We start from the raw sequence: 16,194 nt of genomic DNA on the forward strand, positions 1-16,194 counted from the left end.
CCCAGAGAGACAGCACCATTTTAGAACTTCCAGAGCAACCTTTGTCATGGTATTTGTCACCAGACGAATTTAAGTGAAATGTCAAGAGTACCACCAGGAACTCTTCACAGTATTTAAGCCCTTTTTGTCTCAGTACTTGTACATTTCTTTCATTGCAAAGTCACTTGTCTTTCTTTCCAGTGCTCAGCTTAAGGACAAATTGCTGTGGACACTGGAAATCTGAAATAATCAGAGAATGCTAGAGAAATTCAATAGATCTGATAGCAAAACTCTGAAGAGCAGCCATACTGATCTCATTCATTAATTCTCTTTCTCTGCAAATGCTGCCAAACTTGCTGACTTCCTCCAGCATTTTATGTTTGTATAGTGCTCGGCTTACAACCTTCTTATGACTAGTTTAAAAATAATACAATCCTTATAATGATGATGAAAAAATAAATTGTGCTTTGAATACAAATGAGTTAAGTTATTCTGCTCACTACCTGACTTTCTTTTGTACGTACCGATCCATTTCTCAATACATCAAGATCAGAACGGAACAGGACAGTGCACTTTTTAAAATCTAAAACACGGATTAATTAGCAGCTATGTTGTGCTCAGCACATATCAGTTCATGGTTAAGAATGAAGCAACAGGAAACCTGACTCATGTTCAAATTGGTATTTTGACACCAATATGAGGGGAAAGGGTTAGTGATAGGGTTTATTTTTAAAGAAAAACAAAACTGGTTTTTGAAGCTAAGTGTCATTTCCAGTGGAATTCTTATTTTCCATCTTAAATAAAGCTCCAGGTTACAGCATGATCCAAACTTCCTCCATTTATACCGTCCAATGGATCCAAATGGCTCCTTTGACTCCTTCTGAAGAAACTGCCTGTAGGTTGCAGGCAGTTAATGGTGCCAGTTAATCCAAATTCCAGTCTGACTCAAGACTGGGATGCAGACAGACGCTGACCTCACACCTTTAATGCACTGTCGGAGCTGAGATGTCACCTTTTGTTAGGAAACTTTAAGTCATCTTGAGTGTGTGACTTAAAAGTTCTGGGATTTACATACTAATGAACCAAAACTTGTAACCTGTGCTAATAGATGAAAGACTTAACAACAATCGAGGTTTGTTACATATCTCCTTTTTATTGCAGAACACTATAATCTTTTGTTATAAATTCTGTGTCTTAAGGTCCTGCTTCACAACCACTTGATGAAGGAGTGGTGCTCCTAAAGCTAGAGCTTCCAAATATTCCTGTCGAACCATAACCTGGCGTTGTGTGATTTTTAACTTTGTCCACCCCAGTCCAACACCAACTCCCCCACATCATGTTTGTGTTTGGCATTCTAACATTATTCACTCAAAAAGCCACAAAATAAAATGTCAGGAAGATGGCGTGGTGATGGCAAGAGGTCTGGCTATTAAAACAAGAGGAACGGAATCAAATAGTGGTGTGACATCAAGAGAATGGTAAGACTTTGAATTTCCTCTTTGCCTCTTCACAAGATTGTATTCTGGAACTGCTGCCAAGGTCATTCAGCCCATTAAAGCTGCATTGCCACTCAGTAAGATCATGGCTGATAGAACACTTCAATGTCTTTTACTCACTTCATTCCTATAAAGCTGTACATCACTGGTAATCAATCTCTACCTTAAACCTACTCAAAGAGTGAACTGCCATAGCCTTCTGTGGTTGATAATTCCAAAGATTCACAACCCTGAGTTTTAAAAAAAAAGATTCTCATCCCTTAGGTTCTTAGTTCCCCATCCTGGGGAAACACCTTACTTGGGATAGGCAGGACAAATGCAGGTAAGTTTTGATGACATTCCCTCTTGTTCTTAAAATTTCTCCAGGATTACCAGTTTGCCCAATCCTCTTTGTTCACTGATACCCTGACAGCGATTGCCAACTGAATCTCCAATCTATTAACGGTGTGTGTGAAAAGCTTCGGGATTAAGTTTTGGATTCACTCTGAGTCAGAGCTGCACATAAAAATTGCACATTGCCACAATGACTTGCAATCTCAAGCTACGGATCGTGACAGTTGAGGTTCCAAATTTCTCACAATATGGCCACAGGAATTTCTCCCGCTCTTATCACCTGCCATCAACACATACTGGAAGGATTGGCAAGTCACGATACTCAATGGGATTGGCTACATTGTGCACCTTTCTTCACTATCAAGGCCTAGAATGGAATTCGAACATAGGGATATGTGTGTGTGTGTGTGTGTGTGGGGGGGGGGGGGGGGGGGGGAGGGGGGGGTTGGTGGTCTTTTTCTCCACCTGTTTCCCTTGTCTTGTTTCCACCTCTGACTGAGGGACAGGTTCCTCCTTTAACTGCAACAAATGGGTGACAGTTTTTCAACTGTGGCCTTCACAAAATGCTATTGCCTTGAATCCAGGCTGGTACACATGAGAATGTTCAGTCCCACCAGCACACCTGAATAGAGCTGGCTTTTTAAGCCCTGTCCATGTTTATTCTTCAAAAGAGAAAAACTCACAATGTGACTCCAGGTTGAGACATAATCTTCAGTAGTACCTTGCTCTCAGCCCTATGTTACCTTTGCAGACATACCAAATCTTAGATCCAGTCTATTTGATGTAGCTCTTCCCCCTTTGAAGGGCTGTCAATTGAAGTCTCCTTTGAATGAACCGTCAAGACGTTCTGTTCATCCTTCTCTCGCCAGTCAGCCAATCAAATTTACATCCACAGGCTATATCAGATCTCTTAAGAAACATATATTGAAATTACAAATTAAAAATATCTGCAGTACTTCAGAATTTTGACCTGAGGTCAGGACATTGGAACAAGTGCTCTGAAATAAGTGGTGCTTAGCACCATGGTGTAAAGACAACAACAACAGAAATTGCCGGAAAAACTCAGCAGGTCTGGCAGCAGCTATGGGGAGAAATCAGAATTAGCACTTCAGATCCAGTGACCCTTCCTCAGAACCCTGCCATCAACATCAGCAAAAGGATGGAGTTGGCAATTGACTTCAGGAGGCGGAGTGGAGGGCACACCCCTGCCTGCATCAGTGGAGTTGAGGTGGAGATGGTCGAGAATGTCACGTTCCTGGAAGGGATGATCACCGATCTGTCCTGGTCCACTCACGTCGACACAACGGTCAGGAAAGCACAACAATGCCTCTACTTCCTCAGGTGGCTAAGGAAATCCAGTATGTCCACAAACACTCATACCAATTACTCCTCTTCGTCTCCCTCTTCCATCCAGAACAGAAGGATTATTTCTTTTCCCCCAAATATATTAACCTCACATTGTGAAGCTGACTTCAAACAATAATTCATGTGAAAACTATTCACAGATCACAATTATTACATTGACACATGACTGAGCATCTTTACGTTCGAAACACCAGTTCCTTGGGTTAAATTCTTAATAGACTCCAGTGTCTTCTTTCTGAATTTAATCCTTCTCAAAACAGCACCTTTACACTGCTTGTGGTATTTTGCTTCCAATTCACTTATTCTGTCTGCAGCGTGTCATTCATTACTGCCGCATTCCAGAAGCAGACGGTTCAGAACAAAAGGAAAAATGAAGCAGGCCCAACTTTCCCATTTAACCAAAGGGCTCTATCATCCTGCTCTCACTTGTTACCGCTGAGACCCTTTCAAAACAGGTCAGGCCCTATCCAAACTCAGTCGGAGCAGTCACTCTCCTCACAGCAGAGAAGACCATGTCTCTGTAACTTTGTGAACTGCTCTATCTGATTTCGCAGCGTCTGCATTTTTTCAGACCGCAGGATTTTATGCACCAGAAACTTTGCACCTAACTCCAGGCCGCATGGAAATTTGGGAGCAGATTGCAAGGCGTGCACCAGACTAGAGAAATCCTTCAGCATTCGGTACTTGGGGATCTTGGTAAATATTGCAGGAATGTTCTCTTTGTTGCACAGTCCATCAAAATAAATAATACTGTAATCTTTAATCCTCCTGTTTCGCAAAATGTCATTGTAAACACAAGCCATCGAGGTATTGAAAAGGTCATGTAAGTCATTGTGGTTCATTTTGCTTCCTGAGTCCAGCATACTCCATTGGTTGTACATTTCTTGGCTTCTTTTTGACCAAATGATTATTATTTTTCCTCCTTCACGTTCCACAAGTTCCCTTTTGCTATAAAGCCAAGAGACGATACCAATCTCCGCTACCCTGCCCGTATCCCATAAATCCAGGATGATGTTACAGTGCACTTCAGTCTTCAGAACATCTGCAAAAGCACAGATCAGCTTCTTCTGGTCTTCAGAATCTGGGGAGTACATCATCAGGACAGTTCTACTCCAAAGTGGGGCTGAAAGATAAAAGAACAGAGGGGATTTAGCATCATATTCATCCATTATAAAAAATATCACTATCGTGCCTGAAAATGAGTGACGTTCAATAATGGCTCCCCAGGCATCTGCATTCATTCTGAACTTTGTTTTCTTATAGTTACATTTCATTTGAGAGATTTGATATCAAACAGACAGTAAAACAATCAGCACTCAGATGAATTTTGGCTCTTGTCAACATACACTGATTCCAGCGATGGCTGCTGGATTTTAATTGTAGCTGATGTTCCTTAGAGGAGCACAATATTTAATTCCCCTTCCTTTCCCAGAAACAGCCAATGGCTTGCATGGATGTAAGAGGAGTTTTGCTGCGCAGTTATCAACCACCATTGCAGAAGGATACAAGAATGGGCAGGAATCAAAGGTGAGAAATTTATGTCAATTATGTAAGATGGTTGGGAATTGCTGAGAGTGTATCACTCTACACTGAAAGCTTTTGTATGGTTATGTTCAAGTGCACAGAAGTTACATCAATGAGACCTCTTGTCTGTGGCATCAATAGAATTGACTGCAAAACAATTTAATGTGTTATGACATCAAACAACCCCATCCTAAATGAGGATTTTGCTTTTTCCTTACACAGAAAGTTAGTGTTTTGGAATGCACTCATTGAAAAGGATGGTAGAAGCAGATGCAGTAACAACTTCCAAAAAAAATTTAGATTCAGACTTGAAAATGAGAAATTAGCAGTGCCATGGGAAGGAGGAGAATTGGAGTGATTTAAATCATTCTTTTAATGAACCAGCATTGACATGATGGGCCTAATGTCCTCCCACCGTGCTGCATGACTGTTGTTATATTTTTATGTTACCTGATACTTCAGTTGCAAACTTCCAGACCATATAAACAAGCATTGGCATAGCAGCTAACAATACCAAGGTACTCAAGAGCCCCAGCCCGAGCCGATTACGCGAGTCTGTAAAACAACAAGCAAAAACAAGGGGGACATTTCAGAAAACAAGTGGGAACAGAACATCTAATAGACTGCATGTAACAGAAATATTAATCCTTCCAGAAAGTCAAATATGCACTGTTTACATTTACAGGAACTCGAAGGCAGAATACAAAAGATGCTCAGAACATGTCAAACATCCATTACAATGCTTTTAAAATGTGATGAAATAAACCACTGTACTTACACTGTGGACAAAGCAACTGCTTCCCAGAGAAGACCACATCAGAACGCCACACCTAGGAGGGGGACATTAAAAAGATGAAGGGCTTTTGCATGAAACGTCGATTCTCCTGCTTCTCGGATGCTGCCGGACCGGCTGTGCTTTTCCAGACTACTCTAAACTTGACTCTAATCTCCAGCATCTGCAGTACCCACTTTCACCTGGCCGACATTAAAAAGATGTTAACCAACTTCTCTAATCTGCTTCTTATTCGACGAAGCTAATGAACAACTTTCTTCTGATCTCACTGCCACCTCTTGCCATTAGTTTTAGTTTTTGAAGTTCATGGAGGATCCATAAATATCCAAAATTGTACTCCAATCCAGCAAGGTGAATTAGTCAAAGGGAAATGTATCTGGGTGGGTTGCTCTTCGGAGGGTCGGTGTGGACTTTTTGGGCCGAAAGGCCTGTTTCCACACTGTAAGTAATCTAATCTAATCTTATTCAGGATTTCACCACGGCTTCTGCAAGGACAATTTACAGACTCTGTTGAGTCAAGTTCATGCATTATGAACGTCTCTTTACTAAGATTTCTTAAGCTGTTTGCTTCTCTCTCCTGGGATAATGGGAAAGGCCTTGATGAAAGTGAAATAGAAAAACTTTTCATGTTTACCTTATTCACGAGTTGAATTGAATTGAATTGAATTGAGTTGATTGTCACGTGTACCGAGGCACAGTGAAAAGCTTTGTCACTATTCAACCCACTGTTCAAGAGCAGAATACAGACTTTACAGGGCTCCTGTGGTGCAGTGGTCACTTCCCTACCTGCAGGTCAGGAGGCATGGGTTCAAGTCCCATTTGCTTCGGAGGTGTATCATAACATATCTGAACAGGCCAATTACAAACATCTACAGGATTTCCCACACTCAAGCTGATATTTACAATAAAAATATTGAGAAATCTCCCCCTCCATGAAGATAATCAATGAGTTACTTACCCTTACACAGAATTTGTGACTTTCGACAGACAAGACCATAAGGAGCTTCTGGGTGCTGAACTCAGTCTGAGAAGAAACGTTCATTGAGATTACACAGGACATACAGCACAAACCGGCCATTAGGCCCAAGCAATCCCTGCCAACGTTTATGGTCCACTCAAATCTCTTTCCATCTTTCCTAAGCTAAATCCGTGATCATAACCATCTCTCTCATGTACTGTGAACGTGTACTCTACATTCCTACCACGCTTTGGATATTATTTCTTCTAAATTCCCTGTTGGATTTCTTGGAGATCATCTTTTACTGATAATCCTGAAAATGCTCCTCTCCTCAATAGAAAACACTGTCTTGCAAAACCTTTCACTATTTTCAACCCTTCTTTTGGGTCACTCTTCAGCTTTCATTTCTCAATAGAGTGAGTAGACCCAATCTGTCAATCCTTCCCTGAAGTGCATAACCATTTATTCTTGGAATCATCCCTATAAATCTTCTCTGCATCATCTACAGTGACTCTTTATTAAAAGCTGCTATGGTACTGTTAGGAAGCATTATTAAGGGTAGGTTGTGTTCAGAAACTTTATTGTTAGGTAGTGCTCACGTAAGGTAATATTAGCAAGTCTGGAAACTGTTAGCTTCACTAGACAACAGTAAGCCATTATGTTACACTAAGAACAGACTGAAACACTGATGGCATAATGGGGCCACAGGGAGGGTGAACAGATAACAGGACATTGAAACCGTGTTAGATTGCACGTAGCTCATACTGAGGTAACTGAATCTTATCTCTTCTGGAACCAATACTATTAGAGAATACCGCTTCTTACCAAATAAGGATGTAGCACTGGGATGCGAGGGGCTAAAAGCTAGACAAAGAGAACAATAGAGCAGAAGGCGCTTTCTCCAGTGAGCAGTAAATATCTCACTGTATTTACGTACGTCTCTCTCTCAGTAAAAGCTTATATTTTGAATCAGATCCAGTGTCTCTCTCCTTCAAACGAACACCGGGGACGGTAGCCCCGTCCTAACAGTACCTAGACCTGAACATCGTACTGTATAGGTGGTCTAACTAATGAGAGGTTTATCACAATGCTGCCATTTTTTTAAAAACTCCCTCTCTCTAGAAATAGAATTTTGGTCTAAAGTTTGCTTTTTTTAAAACCTTACACAAATAAATTAGGGCGGCACGGTGGCTCAGTGGTTTGCACTGCTGCCTCACAGCGCCAGGGTCTCAGGTTCGATTCCAGCCTTGGGCGAAGGTCTGTGTGGAGTTTGCACATTCTCCCACCCAGGTTTCCTCTGGGTGCTCCAGTTTCCTCCCACAGTCCAAAGATGTGCAGGTCAGGTGAATTGGCCATGCTAAATTGCCCATAATGTTAGGTACATTAGTCAGAGGGAAATGGGACTGGGTGGGTTGCTCTTTGGAGGGTGGGTGTGGACTTGTTGGGCCTTGTCTAATCTAAATAGAAACAAGTTAAAAACAAGTCAATAGAGAATGGGGCTTCAGCTGCCTGTCCGCTATAAAAGTCCTGATTAAATAACTGTGTTAACCTTTAACCCCTTTCATAATGAATCAGAGCTGGCAACCATAATGCAATGGGCAGAAAACGTGAAACAGAACAATCACATTAATGGAGTAGAAATCTATCTAAGGTTGGAGTCAAGGAACATTTATGTGGTAAAGTATACATCATTTTATCACCAAGTCTGTACTTGATCCTACACCAGCGGGGGAAAATCAATACATCAACAATTCTGTTCATGTTGTGACTGCTAGGGGTGAATACACACATTTTCAGGAAATATTAAAAAAAGAGAAAGAGATCAGGACATTCTCGTACATAGATCTTCAAATGGTATCTGTGCAATGAAATGTCAAGACAGCAATATCAAAGAGAGTGTTGGCTTGTACTTTCAAAACAACTGATGACAAATTTGAAGCATACTACAGCCAGTTCTGCTGTAACATGGTAGTTCGTTCTCACGCAACCCTGTGTTATAAGAAAATTGCATAATAGCTGCACTCTTTAGACTAATCGGGCCGGACCCATATTATAATCGATACACTCTTTAGGAACAGTGTCCCCACCTTGTCAATCACGTTAAAGTGAATTCACATTAATGAAACACACATTATGGCAAATCGACCTGTATCTTGCCTCAGTTAGAATATTTTACACTTGCGTATAGTGTTGGTCAGGCCTCAGTTATAATAATGTTTTGTATATTAATAAGGCTAATGCAAAGGATCATCACAAAACAACCCCAAGTCACCAGGATGGACAGAGAGTTCAACTCAACCCTTTAGAGACAAGCAGGTAATAAAGCTGATTAGATCAAGGCTTAGGAGGATGATCAAGAGTAAACAAATTGTCCCATATCTGTGGAAGACCAGATCTTGGCTGGATGTCAGGAGATGATCCTTTTTCCCAGTAAGTATGAGAGCTCCGGAACAAGCTGCGACTAATTGCGTGCACAATGATTCTTCATGTTCGTGTAAGAATTTTTGTCTGAGGTGGTTGTTCCCTTGTATGACCTGTAGATACTGACTACCATAATAACTAATCCCGTGGACCAGCTTTGGTTGCCTTAAAGAGTCAAAGAAGAATTGTTAAGATTTTGTCCTCTCAAATTGTCCCAAAAATTTGGAGAAGATAGGACCGTATGTATTGTGATACACAACACATTGGACAGATCAGATGATCTAGAAGATTCTCGCTGTCAATTGTCTTGGGTTCACAAGCTACAAGAAGATATTAACGGTCTCTGAGCTGTCTGCAGGGAAATACAGTTTCTTCTGAAAGTCAGTCCAGTCATCTACATTTATAACCACAACTTAAAAACAAACAAATTATGTTGTATTAGCTAACAGAATTCTAATATGAATAATCCACAGCTTGTAAAAGTTAAGATATCGCACACAGTTCTAACCTGGGTCACGTTGTGGATTAGTGTTTGATTTTTGCATTCATCCTCTTTCATCTTGCATAGCACAGCACTGAAGGATGCTGGGATATGTGAAGCAAAGGACAGCAAGAGTTGGTTTGATTCTGTCACCATCGTCACATTCCAGTCAGCATCTGAAAATGAGGTAGTCTTCAGGATGTTAGTTAACAAATTTAAATGCAGTCAGTAATGAAAATTACTGAAAAAACAATACAGTCCCAACTTCATCAAATTACAGATTTGCGTTAATTCACCAAAGGAGTTCAACTGCATTAGATTATCAAAAACACAACATCAATCCAATTTATTGCTGCTCTTCTTTTGTGGACATTAGTGTAACTGATCACCCCCTCCATGCCAGCCCCTAACCTAACAGTCCCCCTTCTTCACCTGAGCAACATCATTCCCAAAATAAAGATTGCTTCAGTTTGCCTGGAATGGAGAGAAACAAAACTAAAATGGCCAAGTCAGTAATCCGGAGAAATTTTGCCTCCAAAATCTTGCACTGAGCAAGAATTTCTCTTGCCACCTGACCCAGGCTATGCTCCCCTCTTGCCATATCACCCAGATTGAGAGCAAGACTGAAGGGGAAGTCAGGCTTGCATTGACATAGTGCTTTTCACAACCAGGTCTACATTTAAAACGCAGTCACTGCTGTAACCGTAGGAAACATGGAGGCAATTTGCACAAAGCAAGTTCCCAGAGATAGCAACGTCATCATGTGATGTTGAATAATGGACAGGCATTGCCCAAGTTCCTGGGGATAACTCCCCTGCTTTTCTTCAAAACAGTGACATCAAAACTTTGTTATCTGAGGAGACAAATGGAAACTTGGTTTCATACCTGATCTAAAAAACAGCATCTCTGACAGTTCAGCACTTATCAGTACTGCCCTGGGGGTCAGTCTCAGGGAATTTTGTGCTCAAATCCTACATTGGGGGCAGACATTCCTGGGAAATTTGTTGTATTCATTCCCATTCTCCTCCTGATTACTGAAGCACATGCTGTTGATCCCCTCTAAGCACTGAGGTGCAACAGTCGTTTTAGAAGCAGTGAACCCTGCTGTCAGAAACATTATTTATTGATCTAACATACCTCGTCTGTTTCGGCACTCAATGTGGCTGCTGTTTTTATATTTAAACTGCAAACACAAAAAGATGTTATTGGCAACATGTCAAAAATGCTGCTATAACTAGCACACTTTCTATACGCGTGAGTCATTTCCATAGATAACCTCAGATTACAAGCTAAATTCATGGGGCCAGAAACAACTTGCTGCAGATAGCTATCGCAGTAACCATTAGTGGAGCATAACTCCACATAATCGTGCCAGTTTTGTCCTCTTTATCAACCCTTCTATCTGTTTCAGGTAAATTCAGTATCAGGAAAATCTCTCGAAACCTTCATGGGCTTTTACTTCCTCATCGTAAGCAAATGTATGCCTAAGGGGAGATTGGCATCTACTGTGTTTCATGGGTCCTGTCTGCAGTACTGGTTAACCTCACGACCTGCAGCAGGGTTTTCCCAGCAGCTGTTGATTCCTAACTTCAGGCTCCACACTGTGAGGGAAATGGTCACACTGAGATATTTCCCCCTCCCCACCCACCCAGTGCTGTCAATTCATAGTCAGAGGTCAGGCTCATCATAACGAAGGACAGCAGATTCAGGCTTTCAGAAACTGGAGGCTAACTGGGGACTGCCCAGGGAGCAGCGGTTCGCAATGGTAGGCGAATCGAAGGGAGAAGGTGGTTAAAAACAGAAGCACCTTCTCTCCAACTTGTTGGAAGTTTTAAAAACTTCCAAACTGTTCCGTGCAGCCAAGCCACCATTGTGATGGTACATTTCTAGCGGGCAGCCTGGATCACTGCCCGCTACACCCCTTAACCACTGACGCCAGTTAAATTGGCCCCCGCCAGTAAATTGTAGCAAGCCTTCTTTAATTGACCTCAACTGGCTCTGAACAAACCAGGTCACTTATCCATTGTGGATAGGAAGATACCTTGCCAGAAATTCCCCCACAAAATGACCAGTGTGGGGGCTGGTGCCAGGAAACCAAGACCCGGACGGCCCTTAATCCAGACTTTCGCTCAGTCTTGGTGTGAGATTTCACCAAACCATCTCCAATTGTGGCAAGGTTTCTTTATTCTGGTAACTCCCAAAAAGAGTTAAAAGTATTATTTGCATTTTCCAGCTCTTGCTAAACCAGTGTGCCAGCTCTGTGTTTCCAGCTAGAAAACATCCGAATTCCTCGGAACGTCAACATTCTCAGGTTCCTCTCCGGGTCAAATTGAGCACCGAGTTTCTGACCAGCCTCAAAGAGCTCGTAGGAAGAGAAATGGAGGGAGTAGAATGGGGTAGCCGAATTTGTGATGGGACCACAACTGTAGCATCCATCTTTGTCATGTTTAGTCAGAGGAAATTTATGCTCATGCAGCACAGAACACGTGATAAATAACATGCCAAATTGGAGAAAGCGCAGGGATCAGGAGATGTAGTGGTGAGTTGAAGGTTTCACGATGAAACAGGAAGCACTGTAAATGAAATGAAACTATCAATTACCTTAAAGCACATCTGTGAATGTCTGTCAACACTCTCAAACACGTAACCCTGCAGAGTAGAGGAAAATAAAGCATCAGTGAATACTAGATCCTCCTGTTTATAAGCTACTCCAACAAGGAATTCTGCATTTTCAGGAAAATCTACAACAGTGTGCAACATGTGGAAGGTCAACACCAAACTAAGCCTGTTTATTTTGTTATACATTACGCACACATATACAAAACCATTAGTGGCTTTGTTACAGTATGTCATGTTTGACTGTCTATGCCATCTCTCTCAAATTGGCTGGAGCTCACCTACAGGCACTTTGTTGAGCTGAAAATGTGTTGCTGGTTAAAGCATAGCAGGTTAGGCAGCATCCAAGGAACAGGAAATTCGACGTTTCGGGCCAGAGCCCTTCATCGAATTTCCTGTTCCTTGGATGCTGCCTAACCTGCTGTGCTTTAACCAGCAACACATTTTCAGCTCTGATCTCCAGCATCGGCAGACCTCACTTTTTACTTACAGGCACTTTGTGACAACCATCATCCAACTTCAATTAGATCGACCGGTCTGTTGCCCCCCACATTACCCCTGACACTTTTCAGCTCTCTCCAAATGGTCAAAATACAACAAGTACTTTTCTCTGTCACCTTTTCCTTGCTCTGGCAAATTCAAGAACCTTGGAGTACAGGTTCAGAGTTCCTTGAAAGTGGAGTCCCGGGTGGACAGGATAGTGAAAAAGGCATTTGGTATGCTTGCCTTCATTGGTCAAAGCAATGAGTACAGGAGTTGGGAGGTCAGTGGTGTGGCTGGATAGGACATTGGTCAGTCCATGGGGAGAATGTGCCGTCGCTCAAGGTGGGAATTGAACCTGGGTCTCTGATGTTGTGGGGCAACAGTGCTAACCACTAAGCAATGAAGCCACACTTAATGGGCTGATTTCCTGTATGGAATGAAATGCCAGAGGAATGATGGAGGCTGGTACAATCACAACATTTAATCGGGATCTGGATGGGGAAATGATTAGAAAGAGCTTAGAGGGATATGAGCCAAATGCTGGCAATGGGATTGGATTAATTTAGGATATCTGGTTAACATGGACAAGTTGGACCGAAGGGTGTGTTTCCATGCTGTACACCTGTATGACTCTATAACCCCTAGCTGGCAGAAGGAGCTGGCCTTTGAAGATTTTCTACATACTCTGCAGAATCCAAAGTTTCTCCTGTATTCCTGGATTTGATTCATTGGCAACTTTCAAGAAATGGACACATTTTCTCTGTGTCTACCCTATCGACTCCTTTCAATATCAAAAGCAAACCTCCATCCAGTGACCCCAGCATTCTCTTTGCTGCAGAGAAGTGTCCAGGCCTGTTCAGTTCTCCCCAATACATAGTGCTTCCCAAACATTTTCCCAACGCGGCTCCATATAGAGTCTTGATCATTGTCAGGGCTCTTCAGTGAAGACTGGTGTGGGGAAGTGGGACTGTGACAATAATTACTATTGACCTCAGAGTCATAGAGATGAAACAGTGCCGTCCAGATATCCCAATCCAATCTAGTCCCACCTGCCGGCACCCGGCCCATATCCCTCCAAACCCTTCCTATCCATATACCCATCCAGATGCCTTTTAAATGATGTAATTGTACCAGCCTCCACTTCCTCAGGCAGCTCATTCCATACACTGAACTGGACCAGCCATACAAACTGAGAGCTTACACAGCTGAGAATACTGGAGTAAGTATTTTATCTCCTGGCTCCCTTCAGCCTATCACCTACAAGGCACAAGTCAGGAGTGTCACTGAATAATCTCCACTTGCCTGGGTGAATACAGCCCCAATAACACTCAAGAATCCTGAAACCATTCATAACAAAGCAACCCGCTTGATTGGTACATCAACAAACACTCCCTCCACCACCAATGCTGAGTGCACACTGCTGCTACTATCTGCACAATGCACTGCAGAAATTCACCAAAGGTCCTTAGACAGCACCTTCCAAGTTCATTGCCACTTCCATCTAGAAGGACATGGTCCATACATACATGGGAACACCACCGCCTGCATGTTCCTCTCCAAACCTTCAAATGTTTCATTGTTCCTTCATTGTTGCTGGGTCAAAATCCTGGAATTCCCTCCCTAAGGGCATTGTGGGTGTGTCTACAGCATATGACTATGGTAGTTCAAGACAACTCACCATCACCATCTCAAGGTCAACTAGGAACATGAGTAAATTTAGAAAAAAAACAGGGGCTTCATAAAGTATGAAGCATAGGTATTATAGCTTGGTCAGAGCCCCAGAGAACCTACTCCTGCTTTGGAGGGCAGGACCCCAACCTTCGGCCAATGGCCCCACTTTTTTTTTATTTCAAAAATATACTTTATTCGTAAAATATTCATAAAATAATTTGATACACTGTACATTAGGTAATGCCATACATATGTCAACATTTACATACACAGCTCAGAATTATCATTATTTCATACAGGTCTGTGCATTTCTCACTCATATGCCCATATATTGAGCTGAGGCATCAGCAGAGCCCAAATGACTGCATAGGCCCCCTGATCTTCTTTAGGCAGGCAGATGTTAAACGGTGGTCTTTCCCCACCACGTCTTGGCGGCAGCTGCCCCAAGCTTCAGCGCGTCCCTCAACACGTAGTCCTGGACCTTGGAATGTGCCAGTCTGCAACACTCAGTCGGGGTCAACTCCTTCAGCTGGAAGATCAACAGGTTTCGGACCACCCAGAGAGCGTCCTTCACCGAGTTGATGATCCTCCAGGCGCAGTTGATATTTGTCTCGGTGTGCGTCCCGGGGAACAGGCCGTAGAGCACGGAGTCCCGCGTCACGGCGCTGCTCGGGACGAACCTCAACAAATACCACTGCATTCCTCTCCAGACTTCCTCTGCATAGGCACATTCCAGAAGGAGGTGTGTGACAGTCTCTTCCCCCCCGCAGCCGCTTCGAGGGCAGCGTGCGGTGCGGCTGAGAGTCCGGGCGTGCATAAATGATCTCACAGGTACAGCCCTTCTCACCACCAGCCAAGCCATGTCTTGGTGCTTGTTGGAAAGTTCTAGCGATGAGGCATTCTGCCAAATTGTTTTGACAGTCTGCTTAGGGAACCACTCAACAGGATCCGCCCTCTCCTTTTCCCGAAGCGTCTCAAGGATGCTACGTGCTGACCACTTCCTGTTGGACTTGTGGTCAAAGGTGTTTTTCTTCAGAAATTTCTCCACGAAGGACAGGTGGTACAGAACGGTCCAACTACTCGGAGCGTTCCGCGGCAGCGAGGCCAGGCCCATCCTTCGCAACACCGGGGACAGGTAGAACCTCAGTACGTAGTGACACTTGGTGTTTGCGTACCGGGGATCCACGCACAGCTTGATGCAGCCACACACAAAGGTGGCCATCAGGTCGAGGGTGGCATTGGGAGTGTTTTTACCCCCATTGCACCGGTCTTTGTACATGGTGTCTCTTCGGACCCAGTCCATCTTTGATCTCCACATGAAGTGGAAGATGGCCCGGGTGACTGCGGCAGCACAGGTTCTGGGGATAGGCCAGGCCTGTGCCACATACAACAATACTGAGAGTACCTCGCACCTGATGACCAGGTTTTTTCCCGTGATGGAGAGTGACCGTTGCTCCCATCTGCCTAGTTTCTGTCTCATCTTCCTGATCCGCTCCTCCCAGGTCTTGGCGCACGCCCCAGCACCCCCGAACCAAATACCCAGCACCTTCAGGTGGTCAGTCCTGACAGTGAAGGGGATTTTTGATTGGTTGGCCCAGTTCCCGAAGAGCATGGCCTCGCTCTTGCCTCGGTTTACCTTGGCCCCCGAGGCCCGTTCGAACTGGTCACAGATGCACAGGAGTCTGTGCACGGACAGCGGATCCGAGCAGAAAACGGGGACATCATCCACGTACAGGGAGGCCTTAACCTGTAGGCCCCCGCTGCCAGGAATAGTCACCCCTCTCAGGCTCGCATCCTTCCTGATGGATTCGGCAAATGGCTCTATGCAGCACACAAACAAGGCAGGAGAGAGTGGGCAGCCCTGCCTGACTCCGGATCTTACAGGGAAGCTATCTGATTCCCACCCATTGATTGAGACTGCACTGACAATGTTGGTGTAGAGCAGTCTGATCCAATTGCAGATTCCCTCCCCAAAGCCCATTTTGGAGAGGACATCCCTCATATATGTATGCGATATCCTGTCAAAGGCTTTCTCCTGGTCCAGGCAGGCGTCCAACCCTCTGTCCTGCACATA

General features: G+C 43.6%; 1 protein-coding gene across 1 annotated transcript in view; it reads right to left on the minus strand.

The window, feature by feature from the left end:
• Positions 1-1,112: 1,112 nt before the first annotated feature.
• The window catches only part of LOC132822087 (interleukin-17 receptor E-like), a 75,216-nt gene continuing 60,134 nt past the window's right edge, over positions 1,113-16,194 (minus strand). Inside the window, exons 10-16 of the mRNA XM_060835113.1 lie at positions 11,952-11,999; positions 10,488-10,533; positions 9,378-9,526; positions 6,449-6,514; positions 5,476-5,527; positions 5,148-5,252; positions 1,113-4,296 (exon numbers count right to left, since the gene is read on the minus strand). Of these exons, the coding sequence (XP_060691096.1) occupies positions 3,647-4,296; positions 5,148-5,252; positions 5,476-5,527; positions 6,449-6,514; positions 9,378-9,526; positions 10,488-10,533; positions 11,952-11,999 (1,116 nt within the window). The 3' untranslated portion in view covers positions 1,113-3,646. The remainder of the gene's footprint in view (positions 4,297-5,147; positions 5,253-5,475; positions 5,528-6,448; positions 6,515-9,377; positions 9,527-10,487; positions 10,534-11,951; positions 12,000-16,194) is intronic.

The sequence above is a fragment of the Hemiscyllium ocellatum genome, chromosome 14 (assembly GCF_020745735.1).
Source record: "Hemiscyllium ocellatum isolate sHemOce1 chromosome 14, sHemOce1.pat.X.cur, whole genome shotgun sequence".
In the NCBI taxonomy this organism is placed as follows: domain Eukaryota; kingdom Metazoa; phylum Chordata; class Chondrichthyes; order Orectolobiformes; family Hemiscylliidae; genus Hemiscyllium; species Hemiscyllium ocellatum.